The 21,098-nt window shown below is 61.9% G+C and overlaps 1 protein-coding gene across 2 annotated transcripts; it reads left to right on the top strand.

Moving 5' to 3' along the window:
* The first annotated feature begins 397 nt into the window (after positions 1 to 397).
* RABL6 (RAB, member RAS oncogene family like 6) lies at positions 398 to 20,613 on the top strand. 2 transcript variants are annotated; one of them, XM_068553020.1, is made up of 15 exons: positions 398 to 747; positions 6,476 to 6,610; positions 8,235 to 8,282; positions 10,537 to 10,589; positions 11,547 to 11,638; positions 11,776 to 11,916; positions 12,453 to 12,558; positions 14,051 to 14,154; positions 16,299 to 16,618; positions 16,849 to 17,068; positions 17,895 to 18,110; positions 18,192 to 18,426; positions 18,784 to 18,955; positions 19,786 to 19,844; positions 19,950 to 20,613. In XM_068553020.1, exons 1-15 carry the CDS (start codon positions 618 to 620, stop codon positions 20,142 to 20,144), a joined length of 2,226 nt encoding a protein of 741 aa, XP_068409121.1. In that variant the 5' UTR covers positions 398 to 617; the 3' UTR covers positions 20,145 to 20,613. The 2 variants fall into 2 exon arrangements, with proteins under 2 accessions (XP_068409121.1, XP_068409122.1); XM_068553021.1 differs by having other exon boundaries at positions 399 to 747; positions 16,849 to 16,999.
* The last annotated feature ends 485 nt before the right edge of the window (positions 20,614 to 21,098 follow it).

Here is a 21,098-nt window from a genome sequence, read left to right as displayed (position 1 = left end):
GGTTACACAAATAAACTTTTTTCCAGGACTGCGGGGCACCTGAGGGGACGCAGATGTGGGGGACAGCGTTGGGAAGTCTGCGGGGAAGTGGGGTGTTCGGTGTGGATCTGGGCCCGAGGGTTCAGGGGTAAGAGTGAGTAGTGGGTACGGGCGGGGATGCGGACGGGGGTCTGGGCTGAGCTGAAACCGTGGAGGCAGTTCGTAAGGCGGGACTGCGGACTCCGCAGCCCCGCACCTGCACCGCCCCGCGCAAGAGCGCACCTCCGCGCGCCACCCGCCCGTGGCCCTCGCGGCGCCCCGTAGCCGCACGCCCCGAGACCGCAGCGCTCTGCGCACGCGCTCCTCTCCGCGCGCCGCACTCCCGTGGCCCTCGCGGAGCCCCGTAGCCGCGCGCCCCGCCGAGCCGGCGCCAAGATGGCGGCGCTGACGAGCGCAGAGCGGCCGCGCCGGGGGCCGCGGGGGCCGAAGCCGAGCCTCCGCGGCTGAGCCCCTGAGCCGCCCTCGAGGCAGGCGCCCGGTCGCCGGGGCCCGGGACATGGTGCGATCCGTGCCGCGCCGCCGCCGCCGCTGCCGCTGAACTCGGGAGCCGCGCCGCGCTCGGACGTGGGAGCGGGAAGATGTTTTCCGCGCTCAAGAAGCTGGTGGGGTCGGAGCAGGCTCCGGGCCGCGACAAGAACATCCCGGCCGGGCTGCAGTCCATGAACCAGGCGCTGCAGAGGCGCTTCGCCAAGGGGGTGCAGTACAACAGTGAGTGTGGCCCGGCGTGGGGTTCCTGCGGGGGCACGTGGAAAGTGGGGGCACGGGTGCAGGGGGCGCCGTCCCGCGGGGTCCGCAGGCCCCGGCCGCGCCGTCCAGGACTTGTGGTAACCGGGGCGGGCCTCGCCCGGGAAGCGCTGGGGGGCCCGTCGCGCTCCGAGGGCCTCGCCGTCTGTGTGCAGGTGAGCTGAGCCCTTACCTGTGCCGGGCACGTTGCGGGTGCCCCAGGGGCGTTCCCTTGGGGTTGGGAGGTGATGCGGGCCGGAGAGGAGGTCCTAGAGGACCCCAGGGCCAGAAGGTGGGCTCCTCGGCCCGCGGCGCTCCCCTCTGACCTGTGGGTCATTCCCGAGGAATGCTGGCATGATGGGACATTCGAGTGAAATTGGTCCAGGCGGTTCCTGGTGCGTCTGCGGTACCCTCATTGGCCCAGGTGACCTCGTCTAAGAGAGATTCTTACATAACGTGGGGAGAGTCTGTGGTGTATGACGCTTCTTAAAGGGGGTGGTGGAGCTCTCCATCCATGAACCGTGGGGTCACCCGCAAGAGAAGAGAGCGGAGGACTCGCTGGCTCTGGTAGTTTGAGCTATGGGATTTTTCTTTGTAGGCTTCGTACCCCGTTTGAAGACGGAATGTCAGCTACGCCGCACGTTCTTGCCCCCCTTTTTTTTTTAAAAAAAAAAAAAAAAAGCGTTTGTAAGGGATATATTTAGAAAAGCTCCAGAAGGCACAGGCTCTTACTTGTTATCGTAGAGATTTCTTTTCTCCTACGGGAAAGAGGAGTTATTTACCAGATGCCCTGAAAGCCCAGGTCGTTTCCAGTCCTCAGTTATAAATTATGTAAATTGTGTAGCTCCTAGAGGCTGACCGTCCTCTTGACCTCTTTAAAGTTTTTCCATCTTGCTGGCTTTTTGCTAGGAGCATTTAAAAGATTTTTTAATGTTGTTCTCTGCTTTTAAATCGTTTCCCTCTTTAAGTATTTCCATATATTGCTACAAGATACCGGCCATTGCTCCCTTTGCTGCTTTCAGGGGAGCCTTTTAGTCTCTGTGATGGCCCATATTTCAGTAACAATGTACCATATTAAGAAACTGATTGGAAAGACTTTGGGTTTAAAAGAGGGATCGTTTTGCATGTATTTTACCCAATTTTGTGTGTATTTCTCTCACATTCCAAGAAGAGAATAGTAAGTCAAAATACGCATTTACACAAGTCTTTACAACCCACCTTTGGTTCCCTTATTTAATTTTATTATTTATGGTATTATTTTTTAAAACTTAATCTTAGTCCTTTGGAAACTGGACCTGAAAAAATGTTCACCTTTGGAAAAGCACTCCCTGGTGGGCACACCCCCTGGCCCTGGGTGGGCGGGAGTAAAAAGTAGACAGGACATTGGAGTCCTTCCAGAGAAGAGACCCGCCTCAGGAAGTTGGGGGGAGGGGGGGTAGATTCTGATCTGGAACAAAATGAATGAAAGGTGGTGCAGTCGAGAGAAACGGGGTGCTGTGCCCACAGGACATCTCAGGGTGGTGCTTCCCCTGTAGTTGGCTAATACTGCAATTTTGAAACTTTTAAATTTATTAGTCAGTAGAATAGAACATTTCTAATATTTATTTCCCAAAACATCTTACTTAGGGGAGCAAACCAGCAATATGATAGTTATAGACTCAGGACTTTTATGGGTAAGAATTAATGATTGTCTCTTACAGAACCTTGTCCTCCTGGGGCAGATAAGTCGTTTTCTTTTAAATTGCTATGACGATGAGAAGTGACACCCATGCAGTGTCCCAGCATACACATCCCGTTTAGAATCAAAACCCAAATGAGCCATTGGAGGCGTCCATGGTTTGGAAGTCATTCGCGTGTGAAGTGGAAGGACGCTGCCTGTGTGTGTTGGGTCCGGTGGGGAAGCACCGGTCTTGTGCATTTCGTCCAGACTGCCCTTGCTCCAGGCTGCGTTGCTTACTGAGAAAGCCTCCAGACGCTGGACAGCCAGAGTCCTGGCCAGTCGGATTTCAGTGCTAGAACTTAAAATGGAGTTAAACACTTCCTTACCAAGAAACCTTTGAAAGGTTGGTTTCTGGGTAAGAGAGCTTTTTCTCTCGGAAATAAACAGCTGTGTTTGAAAAGCTATTTGACCTGCCCCAGCAGGGCCGATTTGCAAATTCCCGAGCCTTTGCTGCCCGTGATCTGCCACGTTTTCATTTATAGGTTTTCCTTCCCTAGCGTTCCTTTACTTAGCAAATATTTACTGAGCGTAGATCAGTGAAAACCCAGACAGCAGTCTCTGCCTTGTGGAGCTTCCATTCTAGTGGGGGTAGAAAGGCAGACTGTGGGCACTAAACATGATCAGGAGGTAACCATATAACCTATCTGAAGGGTGGAGGAATGGAGCGGGGGGGGGGGGGCTGGGGTTGGGACTTTAAGTAGAAGGTCAGAGCGGGCCTTGTGGAGAAGGGCCGAGGGGGTCACAGTGGAGCGAGGTCAGGAGAGAAGCACGGGGGGCCAAGCCGCAGAAGTGCGGCCCTCACACCATCCTGGGGACTCTGTGAACGGGACACCTTAGAGGGCCCTGAGCAGAGGAGCCACTGCTGCGGTGGGGTGAGGGGCTGCCCAGGAGGAGGTGGCCAGCTGGGCATCTGTCTAGTGATCCTGCTGCTGGTACGGAGAAAGGGCATCGTTGGATTTCAGTTGTGCCTCCTGCAGAGTGGTTGATTGCATCATTTGCATCCAAGATAGACCATACTTTTTTTTTTTTTTTTTTGTATGAAAATACAAAGAAAAGATTCCCTATCTTGCAGGAAATGTGTGGCAGTGTGAGTGAATTACTGTTGAATCAGGGAGTAGAAGAGATTCTTGGGTCCTGTAGTAGATCCCTGTGTCTTCTGCGTTGTATCTTTACTTAGAATAAAAGAAAAGACGTAGAATAGAAATAGAGAGTTATTCTGTTTAGTAAAACGTCTTGCATGCCGCATGCTTCTTAAGTAAAGGGCTCCTCATCACTTCTTGGCTGAACCTTAATTAAAGGTTCTTCAGTGAATCACTTATTTAGCTTATCTGAGCCAATGTCTAAGGTTCTGAGATTGATTTGAATTTTTAATTTAAAAGTAGAGGCCAATTCCTTTTTTTAATGGATGAAACCAGATCATTTTATTTATTTCTGACATTATATGGTTTCTTCTAATTAACTTTTTTGAAGAGTAAATTTCAAATTTTAAAAGGATTTCAGTTGAAGAGAGAGAAAATTAAGACTTTTCATTCTCAAAACAGAATAGAAAACAAATATCAATATACGTTAAAATTGGTAAAGATATAAAAGAAGGAAACAGTTCTAAGATTATACCAAGACTCTGGACAGACAAGCCGTGTTTGAAAAAAGAACCAAAGAGACCCTCCAGAAATGAAAGAGCACGGTCACGAAAACAAAAAGCCGGCAGGCAGGCGAAGCAGCATAATAGCTGAAGGTGGAGTTGGCACCTGGCAGGGAGATGCGGGCCCAGAACTGAGCGATGCCCACACACGTGTGATCTGAGGCTCAGAAGGAAAGAATAGCAGGGATGGAGAAGAGGCAGTTACTGCAGAAATGCAGGCTAGGACTTTCTGGAGTTCCCGGAGTACATGAAACTCCAAGAAACCCAAGGCCAGGGCTTTCAAACTCCCAGAGTTGGACACATCATGGGAATTTCAGGACAGCAAAATCAAAGAGGAGAATTGTAGAAGCGACCAGTGCAAGCAGAGGGACAGCCAAGAGCCTGACAGCACGCTGGCAGTGATGGTGGTGGAGGCGTTCCTGAGGGGAAAGCCTGTTCGGCCTAGAAATCTACACCAAGTAAGCGAGTGCGATTAAACCCCTCTCCAGTCTAAGATGGACAGTTTCTGTGCGAAGGTTCCTGCTGAAATAAATCCTGGAGGAGGTACTCCAGACAGATGGAGGGGGAGCTCGGGAGACGGAGGAGGTTTGCAAGGCACGGGTCAGCACGGAAATGGGTGAACAAGCATCGTGACCCCCGTGGGGGACGCAGAAGGAGAAGCCAGAACGCTAGCAACCAGCGTGTAACTCACGATGGCGCTGACCAGAGCTGTGTTTAAGTGGGAGCCAAGGACATGTATTAACTTCAGACTTTACTGCAGCAAAGGTGTGTGTTAAAAATTTAAGAATAGAAATAGATCTCAAATCTTCCAAATAAATACCAGGCAAAAGAGGAATAAAAAAAAAAAAAAACCTCGCCCAACATGAAAGAAGGCAGAAAAGAGGGGAGGGAACCCTGGCAGTGACTGGAAATGATCACACGTGGCGGAGGGGGTTACCCGCCTCTGTTGGCAACCAGGGAATGTGAACAGGCAGACGCACCAGTGAAAGAAAGACTGCAATTTGATTTCTTTCTGGCTGTGTGGTGTGTAAGAGACACGTCCACCACACGATGGCATAGAAAGGTTGAAAGCAGGCTTGTGGAACCAAGCAGTGGGTCAATATCAGCCACAAGGAAGCTGCACCCGTGGGGTCCTCGTGCTAGAGCTGTGGGGATTCACACTGGCTGCAGGTCAGACAGCCGGCCGGATGAGAGGAAGACTCAGGAAGGAGCAGGTGTCTGCACCCAGCCCCGCTCAAAGCAAGGCGCGTTCCTGAAAGCGACAGTCCGAACAGACACCCAAGAATATGTACCATGCAGACCACATTCTGTGGCCACAATGAGTAAAACTGGATAGGAATAACAAAAAAGTACAACTTTTGGGGGGAAACTTAAAACTATTTCTAAGTAATTTATGGGTCAAGGAAGTATTTGTAATCCAGTGATAATGAACACCCCACATACTTGTGGTGGTCATCGACCTGAGAATACAAGGTGAAAACCCAGAAGAACAGGGTAAACCTCAAGAAAGTAAAAGGAAGTAAGTGACAAAGAAAAAAGCAGAAGCAAGTGGTTTTTAAGAAGGATCAGTGGAGGCATCCAGCAAAACACACGGGGTGTGTGTACGCGAGTGGTCAAGTAGACGAACCTCTGGGAAGATTAATTAAAAAGACAAAACAAATATCCGGAAGGACGAAGAGTACACAGCAGCAACCACGAAGTCTAGAACATAAAATGTCATGGATGACTTTGTGCCACTACATTGAAAACTTAGAAGACGGCGCCCTGGAGGATGACCGGGTGAGAAACACGGAGTCCACGCCGGCCCTGCCAGGCGCTCGGTGCCAGCGGGGGAGGCACTGCCCCCAGCCTTCCACGTGCACGCTCCTAAGTACTGGTTGAGCAAGCAAAGCAGAGTCCAGGCTTCCTGCTGTCACCCCGAGTGTGGTCTTGAGGAGCCCTGCGTCCTGCAGAACCCTGCACCGAAGATGCCAGGGCTCTGGGAAGGTAGGGTGAGAGCCGACGTGCGAATCGTGCGGCCTGCAGAGGTGAGCACAGCCTGCCCCACGGGCACCCGGCTCTGGAGCACTGCGTTCCTGAGAGCAGAGTCCCGGGGTCGCCCACCTGCCCCGGAGGAAGTCCGTCGGGGGCCTGGGGGAGAGCAGGGCTGCCGGTGCCCCGAGTGAGCGAACGTGTGCCCACGGCCTCGTCCCTCCGGGGGCCCCCGGCCAGCCCACCTCACTCAGCTCTCGGGGCTCGCCAGCCACACTGGCCACGTCTGTGCACAAGAAGCCGTGCATGCACTCCCTCGGCGGAGTGAAAGTTTGTCTTTGCCGGGACTGTTTGCCTGATCTGTGCTTTCTCCCCCGCAGTGAAGATCGTGATCCGAGGGGACAGGAACACGGGCAAGACAGCCTTGTGGCACCGGCTGCAGGGCAAGAAGTTCGTGGAGGAGTACATCCCTACACAGGAGATCCAGGTCACCAGCATCCACTGGAGCTACAAAAGTGAGGGCGGCGGTGGGTGGGGGGCTTCCCGGGGGTCTGGGTGGGCACCGGCCTGCTGGGTAGGGGTTTTCCTCCCGTCGCCCTCCCCCAGCCTGGGGTCGTCACAGGAACGCCACACACGCGTGAACTCGGGGGCTCATCAAAGCCGCTTTGGGGTTGCCCTGAAGTCCCCTGTCCCGCGGGAGACTCGGTCCACTTGGGGAGCGGGGCCAGAGGCCCGGACCTTCGGATGTCCCAGGCCAGAGCCTCCGGGCAGGGACCATCCCGGCCACAGGACGTGCTGGGCCCCAGCAGACAGAGGCCCCCAGGGCCTTGGAGCCCAGCTCTCAGCGGCAGTTGTGAAGTGCCAGTCCCCACAGGGTCCTGGGAGGGGGTTTGTTGGCGAGATTGCCTGATGGGCAGAACACACCTGGCGGCCACCCGGCCGTAGCCAGAACGGCGGGCACCTCCGCTCCGCTCCTGGGGGACAGCGACCACGGGGCGCCCTGCTGGGAGGGAGAGAATCCACTCTGCGTGCTCAGGAGCCAGAGAGCACAAGACCTTTGAGCCATTTTAAACATCCCTTTTCGGGGCTTCCCTGGTGGCGCAGCGGTTGAGAATCTGCCTGCCAATGCGGGGGACACGGGTTCAGGCCCTGGTCTGGGAAGATCCCACATGCCCCAGAGCAACTAAAGCCCGTGAGCCACAACTACTGAGCCTGCGCGTCTGGAGCCTGTGCCCCGCAACAAGAGAGGCCGCGATAGTGAGAGGCCCGCGCACCGCGATGAAGAGTGGCCCCCGCTTGCCACAACTGGAGAAAGCCCTCGCACAGAAATGAAGACCCAACACAGCCAAAAATAAATAAATAAAAATTTTTAAAAAAAAGAACTGATCTAGAATTTAAAAAAAAAACCAAAACATTCCTTTTCGTTGAAAAAAAAATCCAGCGGGCCAACAGCAGGACACATGGGCCTTTGTAGACGTTCCAACTCCCTCATAGGGACGGCCAGGCCGCGAAGTAGGACAGCTGTGTGGACTCAGTGTTGCCCTGCCCGCCAGCTGCAGAGGGAAGCCTCACCCCCTAGGGCACCCCTTCCCGGTTTGGGGTGAAGTTGGCGGGGACAGTGCACTTCTTGTGCCCTGCAGCTTGGTGGCAGGCGCCCGGCAGTTCCCCGCCTCTCCCCTTTCCCCACGGAATCCCTGGGGTGGCGGGTGGACCCACTGACGGCCCGGGCATGTGCACAGGCCCTGACGCCAGACTGGCTGATCCCAGAGCCTGCTCCCCTGGCCCCCCGCACGCAGCAGACCAGAGACCTCTGCCAAGGAGCAGGGGCAGAGTCACTGGAACCGGGCCTTCCCGCAGAAGCCAGGGGGCCTGCGGGGGCCTGGGTTCTGGCTGGGCACGAGCCCGCCCCAGGGACCCTTCAGGACACGCGGTCGTGTCAGCTGAGGAGGTGTCCAGATTGTTCCCTGCCTTCCAGGGAGGGGGTGTCCTGGGCACAGCACCCGCCAGCCTGGGCGGGAGCAGGGGCCCTTGGGGAGGCGCCGAGTGGGGACAGTGACATCCGCACGGCCCCTGAAGGTGGTCCATTGAAACCGGAAGTTCACACTGGGTGGTGATCTTACTGTTTTCCCCCTATTTTAGCCACTGATGATATCGTGAAAGTTGAAGTCTGGGATGTGGTTGACAAAGGTAAGTCAGATCCTTCTATGAGCGTGCTTTTCTCTTTCAAGCTTTGCTTGTGCTGTGGAGAACAGCTGTCCTCTCTCCCTCGCTGGCGGCCCCTCCTCTGCCGCCTCCTGGTGCCTCGGTCCCTTGACTCTGGCTCCTGGGCACAGGGGCCATCGGAGGCCTAGCTCTGTGCTGACCGTGCCGTCGGGCTCCGGGTGTGTGGTCCAGGATGGAGCGCCCGGTGCTGACCAGTCAGGGCACCATGGTCTTTGCTCTTGAAACACCTGTTCCACCCGCTTGAGCTGAGCACGTGGCCATGGAGGGCGGACACGGACCACAGCCAGAGGCTCTGGGGGGCTGTTCAGGGAGCCCTTCCTGCAGCACCGTGGGTGTGGCAGCCCACTTGTTCCTGCCCCTGTGCCCAGAGCCAAGGGTCCTTGGCTTCTGAAGTGGCTTGAGCTTTCGGGGAGCCCAGCACGCACACAGACCCCAAATAGCCGTGCCCTGTGTGCAGCAGGCAGGCCGGGGCGGGGGGCGTGGGCACGTTCGCCCCCAGCGTTCCATCTCATTCATTTCCTCCTTGCACCCAGGCCATCGGCCCCTCCTCTGTGATGCTCGTGCTCCTCCCTGGGGCCGGTGCCCTGTGCGCACCATGGTCTGACCTCGCAGGTTTGACCTCCGACCCCCAGGCCCGGCCTCGGACCCCGCAGGCCTGCTATAGCTCCTCCCGTCCTTCAGGGACAAAGGGACGTTGTCTTCTACGAGCCTGTGATTTCTGGTGCAGGACACGCGCGCTCTCCTACACCACGTTCTGTGGAGGCGGGTTTGGGTTCCGAGGACCCATTGAGCCGGGTGAGGATACTGCTGTCCCCAGGATGCTTTAAACCCCACGGGGCCTGGAGGGGCCTTGTGCTGCAAGCCGTGCTTGCACGGCGTCCTGTGTGCGTGCGGCCGGGTAGCACTAGGAAGCAGCCCCTTGCGGCCCAGCCGCCAGCCCGGATGTGAGGGGGAGCCGTCGCCCGGGCCAGGCTGCCCTCCATGCCCCGGCACATCCCGCACCCCTGCCCCCGCGTGCCTGGCTCCGACTCCCTGGGTCTGCACTCATTCAGGACGGGATGCCCATGTCCAGAATGGGCTCTGTCTTTGGCGACGGGACCCCTTCCATGCGGCAGCATGTCGTGTCCTCAGTGGGGGGGGGAACAGCCTCGTGGTACAGAGGCAGACGCTGCCCTGTTCTGGGAACCTCTGAGCACCCCGCTTCCCGCCCGTGGAAGGGCAGTGATGGGCTGGCCACAGTTCCCTGGGTGGCTGTTCTCCACAGAGCTCCTTGCAGTGTGGAGAGGAGGCTTGCTCACGTGCTGGCAGCCAGAGGCAGGGGCAGCATTCCGTATGAGCGCTCAGCATCCCCAGAGCTCTGTCATCTGGTCCCCCTCGGGTGGGAATCTTCAGAGTGGGAAGGAAAAGTGCCTTCTCTACCACCCTAACTGGTCCCCTGTTGGACACGTCCGAGGCTCGTCCACAGCAGCAAAGGGCATCGAGTTGGAGGGGGGTGGCAGCGGCTGAGAGGTGGTGCCCCTCATGGTGGGAGCGGGCGCGGCATAACTCTGGCTGCCCGGCCCTCCTCCCAGGAGCACTGGCCCAGTTTCCGCTCTGCTTGCAGCCGGGCGGTGGTGGCACGTCCTGGGCTTCGGCCACACCTGTCGGCAGTCGCGGTGCTCAGGCCTCGACCCTGTAGCCCCAGGCGTCCACTGGGAGGGTGCGAGGTGGCCAGCGTCTGTTGAGCTGGGGGCGCCTCCAGAGACGGGATCAGAGGGTGGTGAGAGGTTCTGGGAGAGGCTGCGGAAGAGGCAGAGGGCGGCCTTCTAATAAACGAACCCCGGTTTGTTGGTTTCGCCCAGCCCGCTGCTCTGAGACTGAGGGCCCCAGGACCCTAGGGTGACGAGTGGTCCTTCCTCCCCTGTCAGAAATGTCTGAGGTGGAGGGAAGGGAGGCTGGGCATGGGAGCTGTTGCTGCTCAGGTGGTTCCACGGCTTCCTGGCCCCAAGCCCAGCTCGTCCACCCTCAGCACCGGCTCAGGGAGCCTCCGTGGCCTCCCTGGGGTCCTGGCCGTGTCCTGCCCTAGGGTCCCGGGGGCTCCAACCCCAGCCCGTAAGGCACCTACTGGAGGTGGGGGCAGGGGCATGGGGGGCAGTGGGACACGAGGAGGGGCTGCTACCCCCTCAGGGCATCCTTGGGCCCAGCGTTTCCACCCCGTGACTTTGTGTCTTTTCTTAAGGAAAATGCAAGAAGCGAGGCGATGCCTTGAAGATGGAGAATGACCCCCAGGAGGTGAGCTGCGTCTCTTCCCACGTGGCCCACTACTTCGGGTGGGGGCTTGTGAGCAGGCATCTGTTTTTCAGACCTCTCTGCCCCCTGACTGCCTGGCCCTCCTGAGGACTCCATCTGTGCTGGTGGACTCAGGTGGCTCAGTGGCCACTCCCATGCTGCCCTTGGTCGCGTTGGGGTGGCTGGGGTCCCCTGAGCTGCTGCTCTGTGTCAGGGATGCCCGCCAGACCCTACTCGGAGTTGGGGTGACCTGAGAGGTATTTAGGTGAAGTGGCCAAATTTTATATCGGTGTTACAAAGGCCTCAGCTGTTAAAAGCATAGGCATACCTTCAGGTGTGGCCCTGGGTACACGTGGGCATGAGTGTGGCTCCAAGAGAGCTCTCACCACGGTCGCCACCTCGACACAAAGAAGTCAGGGGCCAGCTAGCACTCCTTCCGGTCTGCAAAGCTTTCTGATGGCTTCTAAGGGCCCTTCTCTCCATGTCCTCCTGTCCGTAGACGGCCTCCTGACAGCGGGCAGCCTTTAGGATTCCCTTTTAGGACAGGAAGATTCAGTGACCGCCTGGCCCAGGTCTGTGTGGTCTTTGTGGGCATGTTGCCACCGCCCCCAGCACTGCAGCCTCCCTGGTGTGTGTGCTCTGGAAGGTTCTCTGGGACATGCATCCTCAGCTCTGCGACGCACCTCTTCAGCTCAGTTGTCCCAGCAGTGGAGCGTCCGTGAGCCCCAAGGGCAGGACACTGCCGACGGCCAGTGCGGGAGACCCTCAGCTGAGGGCAGGCACGATGTGGCCTCCGCTCCAGATAACCTTGCGTCTACGTTTTTTTTTCCCAAAATGAAAATAGCCGTTGTCTTTTCAGTTGTAAAAGTCCCGTTCAGCCTGTCCCAGGAGATGGTGGGTGCTCACCTGTGGGACCTGGCCCGGGGCACCGTCTCTGAGGCCCGATTTCCCCATCCCTAGGCGGAGTCCGAGATGGCCCTGGATGCCGAGTTCCTGGACGTGTACAAGAACTGCAACGGGGTGGTCATGATGTTCGACATCACCAAGCAGTGGTAAGGGCGCTGGCCCGCGAGGGCGTCCAGCAGGGCACTCAGTGCTTCTTGAGGGCTGGCCGTGGGCAGTGTGCACGCTGCCCATTCAGCCACGCTCTTCCCCGGGGGCGGGTCTCTCCCCACACGCGCCTCCCAAGGACCTTCAACTACATCCTCCGGGAGCTTCCCAAAGTGCCGACGCACGTGCCTGTGTGCGTGCTGGGGAACTACCGAGACATGGGCGAGCACCGCGTCATCCTGCCCGACGACGTGCGAGACTTCATTGACAACCTGGACAGGTGGGTGCCAGCCCGCGGGCGTGGCTGCTGCGGGTCGGCCTAGCCGCCCGGGACGCTCCCGCTCGCGCCCTCCTCCGCATCGAGCCCTGGCCGCCCACCCAGCGGCACGGCCCCGGGGCCCCAGGTGCGCCAGCTCCCCCGGCTTCCCTGCCCCGCCGGGAGGGGGACGCGGACCTGGAGGGTGGGGTGTGGGTGGGCAGGACCGAGGGTGGGCAGCTGGCAGTCCCAGGTGCCAGGTGGGGGTGGCCTCCCTCCATCTCCGAGGCCGGGGCCGGGCGCTGGGGATGGTGTGTCGAGGTCCTGCCGGGGCAGGCAGGCAGCACCTTCCTGGTGCAGGCATCCCCTGGTGGGCGCCCGGCCAAGCAGAGCCCTCTGAACTTCAGGTCTCCGCCTGGCAACTGTGAGCCCGTCACCCACAGGAGGCGACTCAGCCCTGCAAGGGGTGCTGGCGCCAAGGGTGGCCCGGCCCAGAGGGGCCACGTCACGCTGCCCGCTGCCACCACCATCCCTCACGTCTCCGTGCTTTTCACGAACAGGCCCCCAGGGTCTTCTTACTTCCGCTACGCCGAGTCCTCCATGAAGAACAGCTTCGGTCTCAAGTACCTGCACAGGTTCTTCAATATCCCATTCCTGCAGCTTCAGGTGAGCCCTGCCGGCAGGGTGCAGGGGGTGGGGCTTGGATCTGCCAGGGCCGCTGTGGCGCAGGGGTGGGGCCCCAGCGGGCAGGCAGCTTGGTGGCCTGGTTGGAGCGAGGCCATCAGTTCGGACGCCGCGTGCGGGTGCTGGCGGCCGCTGGATGGCCCGCCCTGTCCCCTCCCCTTGCTGGGGGGTCCGGGACCTGGGCCTTTCTGGAACCACGGACCCAGCTGCGGGAGAACGTGGGTGTCCTTACACGTTCCTCCCGGGAGCTGCAACCCTCTGTGCTGACCCCTGCTGGGGCCCTCGTGTGTCTGTCCTCGCTGTGGAGGTGCCCTTGGCCCCGACACCCAGATCAGGACGCCTCGGATCCTCCCTGTGGCCGTGCCGCTGTGTCCCCGTGGTGGACCTGGCCCCTCTCTGGCGACAGGTGCCGGGATGGGCCTGAGAAGCCCCTGCCCTCCTCCCCCTGCTGTGCAGCCCTTTGCTGTTGGCGTTATTGACCCTCGTATTTGGGAACAGTTGTAGGTTTGCAGAGAGCGCAGAGGGTTCCCGTGCCCCGGTTCAGTTCCCCGATTGCAGCCTTGTGTCTCCACGGTGTTCCCGTCAAGACCACAGAACCAGGCTTTGTTGGCACCTCCTGCCGGCCCTCTGTCCTGGGCCCCACCCAGCCCACCCCACACGTAGTGGTCACTTCCGCGGCTGCGCTGGGCTGTGACAGTTCCTCAGACGTGCCTGGCTCAGGGTCTGTCTGACCTCAGATGGGTGATGGGCTTTTGTGCGCGAGACCCCAGAGGTGACTGCCCTGCTCATCACATAGCGGGGACACGTGCCACCCACACGGCTTGTCACTGGGACGTTGACCCGTGGCCCTTGCAGCCACAGTGGCTTCTGTTCTTTCTCCAAAAGGATGTAGAACTTACTCAGGCGAGCGGCTGTCTTTCCTTTTCTCTCACCGCCTTTTGAAGAGACAAGGCCTCTGCAGGCCAGGGCGGCGGGCATTTTCAGGGTGTCCAGACCTCGCAGACGTGCCGGCCGCCCTATCCTGGGTGTTGATCCATGTCGCCTGTAGGGGTCCCTTTAACTTTCTGTCCAAGTAAAACGTGCACACAAATCGCAGGAAAACACCCGCAGCCTGGGTTGGGGGGGTGGCATCGGGCAGGATGGAAGCTGGAAGCCGCTGCTGACGCTGAGCCTGGGGCCGGCAGCAAGCGCGTGGTTTTCAGCAGGTGCTGGGGCTTCTTACACCTCGGGGCACCTCGCGTGAACAGGGCGCCGTCTCTCTGGGTGGTTCGCTCACGTCACGACCTCTGCCCCTGGAGCCTGCAGGGCAGCCGAGGCATCACGCCCCCCGGGCGAGGCCGTGCGGGCTCCCGGCTCCAGGCACTCCGCTTGAGGCGGTCTTGTCCCTCAAGGGCCAGCCGGGAGGGGCGCCAGGCGGAAGGGGTGGCTCACCGCAGTGACGGTCCCAGCTCAGGTGTCTGCTTCCTCTCTGTAGAGAGAGACGCTGCTGCGGCAGCTGGAGACGAACCAGCTGGACATCGATGCCACGCTGGAGGAGTTGTCCGTGCAGCAGGAGACCGAGGACCAGAACTACGACATGTAGGTCCAGCCGCGGCTGCCCTCAGCGCTTAGACCCTGCAGGCAGGGCTCTGCGGGCAGGTGACACGTGTGCCCTGTGGGCCAGGCCTCCCTCTGAGCTCGGGGTGCGCTTGGCGGGGCCGCAGCACGAGTGCCACCCACGCGGGTAGATCTGTCCGCGTGGAGTTGTGTTGCTCAAAGAAATCGAGTCATTTCAGCTTTGAATGTGGTCCAGGCCCCGTGGGAAGGGGGCGAGGGTGGCGTTCTCCGTGCTGTCAGGCCTCGGCTCTTCCTTGGGAAGCAGATAGCGGGCTCCTCCTGACCCTGAGGACGTGACGTTGGACACCCCAGGGCCCTGCTGCCCCCTGCCCACTGAGCACTTTGGGCCGGGCCTGCTTTAACCGGGTGTGACGGGCACACAGTGTGGCCGTCAGTTCACGGAGGTGCTTCTGCAGCTGCTGCCCCCAGACAGCTGCCTGCCTTGCGGGGGTGGAGGGAACACGGCGTGCAGGCCCAGTGCGGCTGTAGGCGCTCTAGCTGCCTGGCCCCAGCCTGCCTCTGTCCAGACCGGCCCACCTGTCGGCCACCTGGCACGCAGAACGGGGAGCCGCTGACCCGGCCACGTGTCCACCCCAGGCCCCGGCAAGACCGGCCACCCTGACGTTTTCCAGCCAAGGCCCCGTCCCTGTTTTGACGTAGGTTTCCCAGATTGATGCCAGTGGAGAGAGCTCCTTGACCTTGGGAGGGCGTGTGGGGTGGGAACCAAATCTCCTGGTCCTTGATAGTGGAGGAAGGGGCGTTGTCCTGGCACTTCCAGCAGGACGGCCGAGCGGGTGGGGAGCAGCCCCCAGGCAGGCCCTCCTCTGCCCTCGCAGGGTCTTGGGGCACCCAGAGCAGGTAGCAGGCCCATCCGCCTTCCACAGCTCGTGGGGGAAGGCCTAACCCTGAACCACCCCTAAAAACAGGTGCTTCCTTTGTTTTGTTGAATTATCCGAATGTCGGGGCTGGGGGGTAGGAAGAAGGCTGCTTCCCCGCCTGTGCGCACGGCCTGGAGCACGGGCTCTGGCTGCGGCCCGGGCAGGACCCTCGCGCCTCCCAGCTCCCCCAGATGGACTCGAGCAAGGGCCTTTGGGTCTCCCAGAGAAAGATCCAGCTGCTGCTTCTGGAACAGCAAGAGGGGGAGAAGCAGGAGTCATTCTAGGGTGGGGGGAGGTGTTCTCACCTGCTCCGGCTGCCAGGCCGGCCTCACCGTGGACGCCACCCTGGGGCTGACCAGCTCCTGCAAGGTGTCCTCTGACTGAGAGCTTGGGCGCCCGGCGTCACCAAGCACAGGGTCCCTGGGGAGGTGGCAGCTGGAGCCTCCCCACAGCGCCCGTCCCCAGCCAGCCCCCGGGACCAGGCCATTGGAAGAAGGTGGTGCCATGGGGGGGCTCGGCAGTGGTGTCCCCGTGACCTCCCCTGAGCAGCCGGGGGACCGGACGAGGTCTGGGGCGGATCCCGCTCCCGGCCTGCGCCAGGACCCAGTCCCTTGCCCGTCCTTCCTCCCACCCCCCACCCCCTCCCCCAAATACCAACCTAGAGGTGAGGGCGGCCGGCCCAGACACCCCAGGCCCCCGGGACCCCAGCCCACAAGCACAGGCCGGCTCTCCATTCCACACCTTCTGTTTGAAAGCCCACCCCACGGGAGGAGGGCCCTGCTACAGGCCTAGGTGACACCAGGGTCCTCAGCCAGTGGGACGGTCGGGCCCAGGCCACCCGGGTCTAGGCTCCTCCCTATCTGGGAGGCTTGCAGCCTGTCCCTGTAGGTGGGTCCTAGAAACAGGGTCAGGGGGCATAGGGCGGGGGCACAGCAAAGCCCGCCTGTCCGCACACGTGCACGTGCACACGCGCACAAACACAGGCACACACGCACGCACCCTTCCCCTCGCGGGAAGAGACTCCCAGCCAGCGTTGGTGTCCACACCTGTCACCCGCCGCCCTGGGGGCGCTGTCAGTGTTTGCCACCAGCCCGCGCTGGGAAACCTCCTGGAAAGGCAGGTGGGGGCTCTGAGCCTGAGCGCGGGGACACCCCGTCACCACCGGCACAGCAGCAGCAGCCTCTGAGGAGCCTGAGAGCAAGAGACGCGGGAGGTGGCTTTCTCACTCCTTGCCCTGTTTGCCCGCAGCTTCCTCGAGATGATGGAGGCACGCAGCCGTGGCCACGCGTCCCCACTGGCCACCAACGGGCAGAGTCCGTCCTCGGGCTCCCCGTCTCCTGTGGTGCCTCTGAGCGCGGTGCCCACGGCGAGCTCCAGCCCCGGCACGCCCCAGCCGGCTCCGCAGCCACCCCTCCAGGCCCCCTCGGCTTGCCCGGGGCCTCCCTCCACCTCGGAGGCGCCGCCAGCCCCTGCGCAGCCCCTGGTCCCCGCCGCACCCCCGCGGCGCAGCGTCATCTCGCGGCTGTTCGGGATCTCGCCGGCGGCCGAGGTGGCCCCTTCACCCCCAGGTAGGCCCCAGGAGCAGCCCTCGGGAGGTGGGCACAGGCATCCCAAGGGGGGCGCGGCCCTGTCTCGCTGGCCCCGGGAGCCCTTGCTGACCAGGACGGGGTCCCCCTTCTTCTTCCTGCGGGGCAGGCAGCCCCACAGCCTAGCCACGCGGCATCCCGCTTGTGGCCCAGCCTGGGGTGGACCCGGCTGGGCTGGGCGCTGGGCAAGAGTTGGTGCCTGCTGTCCACAGAGCCGGCCCCAGCTTCAGAGGCCCCGGCAAGAGTCCAGAACGTGGAGGACTTTGTTCCTGACGACAGTCTTGACCGCAGCTTCCTGGAGGACGCAGCCCCCCCGAAGGATGAAAAGGAAGTTGGAGCCACGGCCCCGCAGGACAGCGACAGGTTAGGGCCGGGCCTGGAAGGCAGGCGGGTGTCGGCTGCCGCCCTCAGCCTTGGCCCTCGGCCCGTCAGGTGTGGACTCTGCTGCCGCCCTGGCACTGGGCGGGCGGAGGGGACAGGCACCCCGCCTGCATCTGGGCGCTGGGGACAAAAGCAGAGCTGGGCCTGAGGAGCTGAGGGAAGGGCAGCCTCACACCTGCAGGGAGGGAGCAGGGCTCCCCGACTGCCGGTGACCTGCCTGTCGGCGGCATCTTCCTGTCAGTGACCTCCTCGGGCTGATGCCACTTGAGAGCATTGGCCGGTGGAAGGAGGAACCCTGGGGCCAAAGAGCCGCTGTCAGCTTCTCCCCCAGGGGGTGGCCGGTCAGGGCCGCATGGGGGAGGCTCGAGGCCCGGCGCACACTCTCCCTTCCCGGTGTGACCCGAGTGAGACCCACCTCCACCTCCACCGTCACTGTGTGTCCCAAAGTGCAAAATACCAGACTGAAGCCAGCACTGTGCTCCTGCCAAGGCAGGGCCCCGGCATCACTGAGCCCCCCATCACCCTGGGCCCCACACCCCTCACCCCGCCACCCCCCGGGAGGGCACCCACCTCAGATGTCCACCCGCGGGCCCCGCCGTGGCTTCCCGCCGCACGGGGGCATCTCTGTCCTCTCCTCAGCCCACCTCACACCTGCTCTCCTGTCGACCTCTGCCACAGCTCTGCTGCAATGTGGTGGGTCCCCTACACAGAACAGCCCCCAAGGCCACCCTCGAAGTGGGTCCCCCTTTGCTGCGTCCACGCAAGGGTGGACAACCCCGCCGTCAGGGCCCTTGCCTGGCACAGAGGGGCCTGGAGATCAGGGTGGGTGCTCCGTACCCACCTCGTGACCTCTGACTGCCCTGCCTGTCCTTTGCAGTGATGGGGAGGCCCCACGAGGGAACCCAATGGTGGCGGGTTTCCAGGACGACGTGGACCTTGAAGATAAGCCGCCTAATAGGCCCCTGCCACCCACGGGCCCCATCCCCAGGGAGCACATCACTCTGTCCAGCGAGGAGGAAGAAGAGGAGGCGGCAGGGCACCATGAGGCCACCGTCCTGGTCCCCCAGAAGTGCTCTGAACCAGGGACCAAACGGTATGTTGGGGGTGGGAGGGAAGGGCTATCCTGGTGGGGAGGGCAGCCTCAGGCTCCGTGACCCTCCTGTGTGTCCTGCAGTTCCTCCACGAAGGCCTCGAGGCCACACCAGGATGCAGCTCCCAGGGCCACGGAGCCCCACTGGCCAGGCGGCACCAAGCGCCCCGCTGAGGGCTCCTCTCCGGGGCTGGAGGAGGGGGAGGACAAGCAGGTGTCGTCAGAGAGTGACCCCGAGGGGCCTATTGCCGCCCAGATGCTGTCCTTCGTCATGGACGACCCTGACTTTGAGAGTGACCCAGATGCTCAGAGGAGAGCGGTGAGGACCGACCTTGGCACCCACGCTGCCTCCGAGTCCAGGGCGAGTGGTGGGTGGGGAATGGCGGAAAGGCACCGAAGGCACGAGAACGTGGCAGGGGTCTCGTGGGGCGTGAGTCAGGGCAGCCTGGGTGAGCCGGGAGTGCTGCCCCGCAGGGGGCTGCGTGTGCCAGGCCCAGGCTGCCCCTGTTCTGGGGAGGATGTGGTGGGGGACCTCGGCGTCACGGCTGCCCCGCTCGGGCCGTCGTCACTCTGGGTGAGCCCATGGTGCGGGGCCGGTGCAGGAGCCTCCTTACGGAGTCACGTGACAGGGAACTGGGGAGGGGCTCGGCGGCCCACCTGCCCGCTCCTTCTCCAGGGTGAGTTCCCGGTGCGAGAGGACCTCTCGGACGTGACGGACGAGGAAGCCGGCCCTGTCCAGCCGCCCCCGCCCCCCAAACCCCCCGCCCCCTCCTTCAGACTGAAGAACGACTCGGATCTCTTCGGGTTGGGGCTGGAGGACACGGGCCGCAAGGAGAGCAGCGAGGAAGGTAGCTGCGGGGCGACACGCCTGCCCCTCCCTCCCCATCCAGCTGCGTCGGCACTGGTGACTTGTACTGTGTCCCAGCCAGGGGCCATGTTTCTGACCCCCTCACCCGTGCCTTTGAGCCTGGGGGCCCCAGAGCACAGGAGCAAGGTCAGGAGCACAGGGGCGCAAGCAGCGAGGCCGTCCCGCGGGGCCGGAAGCCCAGTCCCTTTCTCTGTCCTGCTCGGGGTCCGGCTGTGTTGAGACGACATCCCAGGCTTTCAGGCCAGGACCAGGCTGGAAGGATGGGCAGCTGAGGCATCTGACCGAGTGGCCACGCAGGAGGCATTTGGCGGCGTGGGCAGCGCTGCTGCGAGCTCTTCTGGACCCTCCGTCCGGCCCTGCATTGCTGGCCCTCCGTGGAAAAAGCTGGCATGGTCTCCAGTCTGCTGAGCCCCCGTGCTCCAAGACGACCCTGGCCAGCTCCACGGCTCCCTGCCCCATCCCCAGCCCCCACCCTGGGCAGCTTGAGCCCAGCAGCGTCACCTGGGCCGGTCCTGGAACTGCCTCGTCCCCAAAGTGGAGAGGAAAGGACCTTCCCGGGCCTGTCCTGGTGCTGAAGTGTCGGCCCGTCCACAGGAGTGGCTCCTGTTGCCTTTGTAGCCAGGGCCCCACCCAGACGCAGGGCAGAGGCTTGAGGTGCTGGGTGTTCACTCTGGGCTGTGCTCACACTGGGACCCCGGCTCAGGGCCTCTGCTGGACCCACCCACTCCCAGGCTCACACCAGTCCGGGAGGCCCGGGGAGGGCCTGGCCTCTGGTCCACGGGGAGCTGACACTGCATCTTATCCGTGCAGATAAGGAGGGCAAGCCTCCCTCGAAGGAGAAGAAAAAGAAAAAGAAGAAGAGCAGAGAGGTACACACGCTCCCTGAGCCCTCCTGGGGTGCCGCTGGGCAGCGTGGGCCCCAGGGCGGGCCCTGCTCTCCCAGTCCCCGGCTGACGCTGCACCTGCCTCTCCAGGAGGAAGAGAAGGCCGCGAAGAAGAAGAGCAGGCGTAATAAGAAGAGCAGGGACCAGGCGGAGGACAAGGGCCGGGAGGAGCGGCGGCGGCGGCGGGGCCCGGAGAGGACTGCGGTCCACGAGCTGGAGGCCTTCCTGGGGGGCGGGGCCCCGGGCGGCCACCTCCGCGGGGGCGGCGATTACGAGGAGCTCTAGGCCTGGCCGCCACAGACCGCAGGGCACTCCGCGTGTGCTGGGGGCGCTGGGCCTGCCCTGCAGGGAGGGGCAGCAGGCTCTGTGGGCAGCCGGCCCCCAGCGCTTCTCAGGGATGGGACTGAGGCCGAGGAAGCCCGTGAGGCTGTTTGCAGGGGTGGGGCGCTGTTCCCGTCGCCTGCCCGGCCCCCTGCTTGCCCTCGGCCCGCCGCACGCACTCACCCAGGCCCGCTGCATGCAGCGGCCTCCGCTTCAGCTGCACCGGCGCTGCAGACCTCGGGTCCCCAGACCCTCGGGGCACCTGTGCGCAGAGGGCAGGCAGCGCTGGCGCCTCTCTGGGGGCAGCTCTTCCCAGGCACAGTGGCCGGCTTTGCACCTGCACCTGAGCTCGGGCGTGCGGGGAGGCCCTCAACACTCATGTCCTTTCGCTGTCCTTCCACACCACTCGGACCATAAAGCTCTCCTGTCTTAACTGCGCATCTGTGTATGCGGCTCCTGCCCAACTGGGACGCGTCCACCACCCCCCAGCCCGCGGTCGGCGTGGGTGGGCAGGAAGTTCCTGAGCTCCCTACCTTCAGGCCACAGAGCCCTTTTTCCCTGAGAGATGACTGTCTTTGGGGGTAGGAAGCCTCAAGCAGGCCCAGCCCTACGCGTGCCATGCCCTATCCAGGTGGGACCAGCACGGCCACCATCCTGTGTGCCCGGTCCAGCCCTCTGAGGGCAGCTGTGTGTCCCTGCTCCCACCTGACACCCAACCCCAACCCCACAGGGCGCTCCCCGCCAGCTGTCAGCAGGGCCCTGCCCCGCCCCCACCCCCACAGGTGCCCTGAGCACTGCTCCCTCTGGGGGCATGCAGGCTAGGCCTTTGCAGGCGGAAGCGGGGCCTGGTGGCCGGGCCTCCCCCTCCCCAGTTCCTGTGCCTAGAGAGCTTCGCACCCAGGAGGCAGCGGGCCATCG

The sequence above is a fragment of the Eschrichtius robustus genome, chromosome 10, assembly GCF_028021215.1.
Source record: "Eschrichtius robustus isolate mEscRob2 chromosome 10, mEscRob2.pri, whole genome shotgun sequence".
Lineage (NCBI taxonomy): Eukaryota > Metazoa > Chordata > Mammalia > Artiodactyla > Eschrichtiidae > Eschrichtius > Eschrichtius robustus.
The sequence above is the reverse complement of the archived record's forward strand: the minus strand, read 5'-3'. Positions and strand labels throughout refer to the sequence as shown.

Coding starts and splice junctions, on each gene's coding strand:
- RABL6 (XM_068553020.1), top strand. CDS start 618: ATGTTTTCCGCGCTCAAGAAGCTGGTGGGGTCGGAGCAGGCTCCGGGC. Junction 16,619..16,848: donor GGTGGCCCCTTCACCCCCAG/GTAGGCCCCAGG, acceptor TGCTGTCCACAG/AGCCGGCCCCAGCTTCAGAG. Junction 19,845..19,949: donor AAAAGAAGAAGAGCAGAGAG/GTACACACGCTC, acceptor CTGCCTCTCCAG/GAGGAAGAGAAGGCCGCGAA.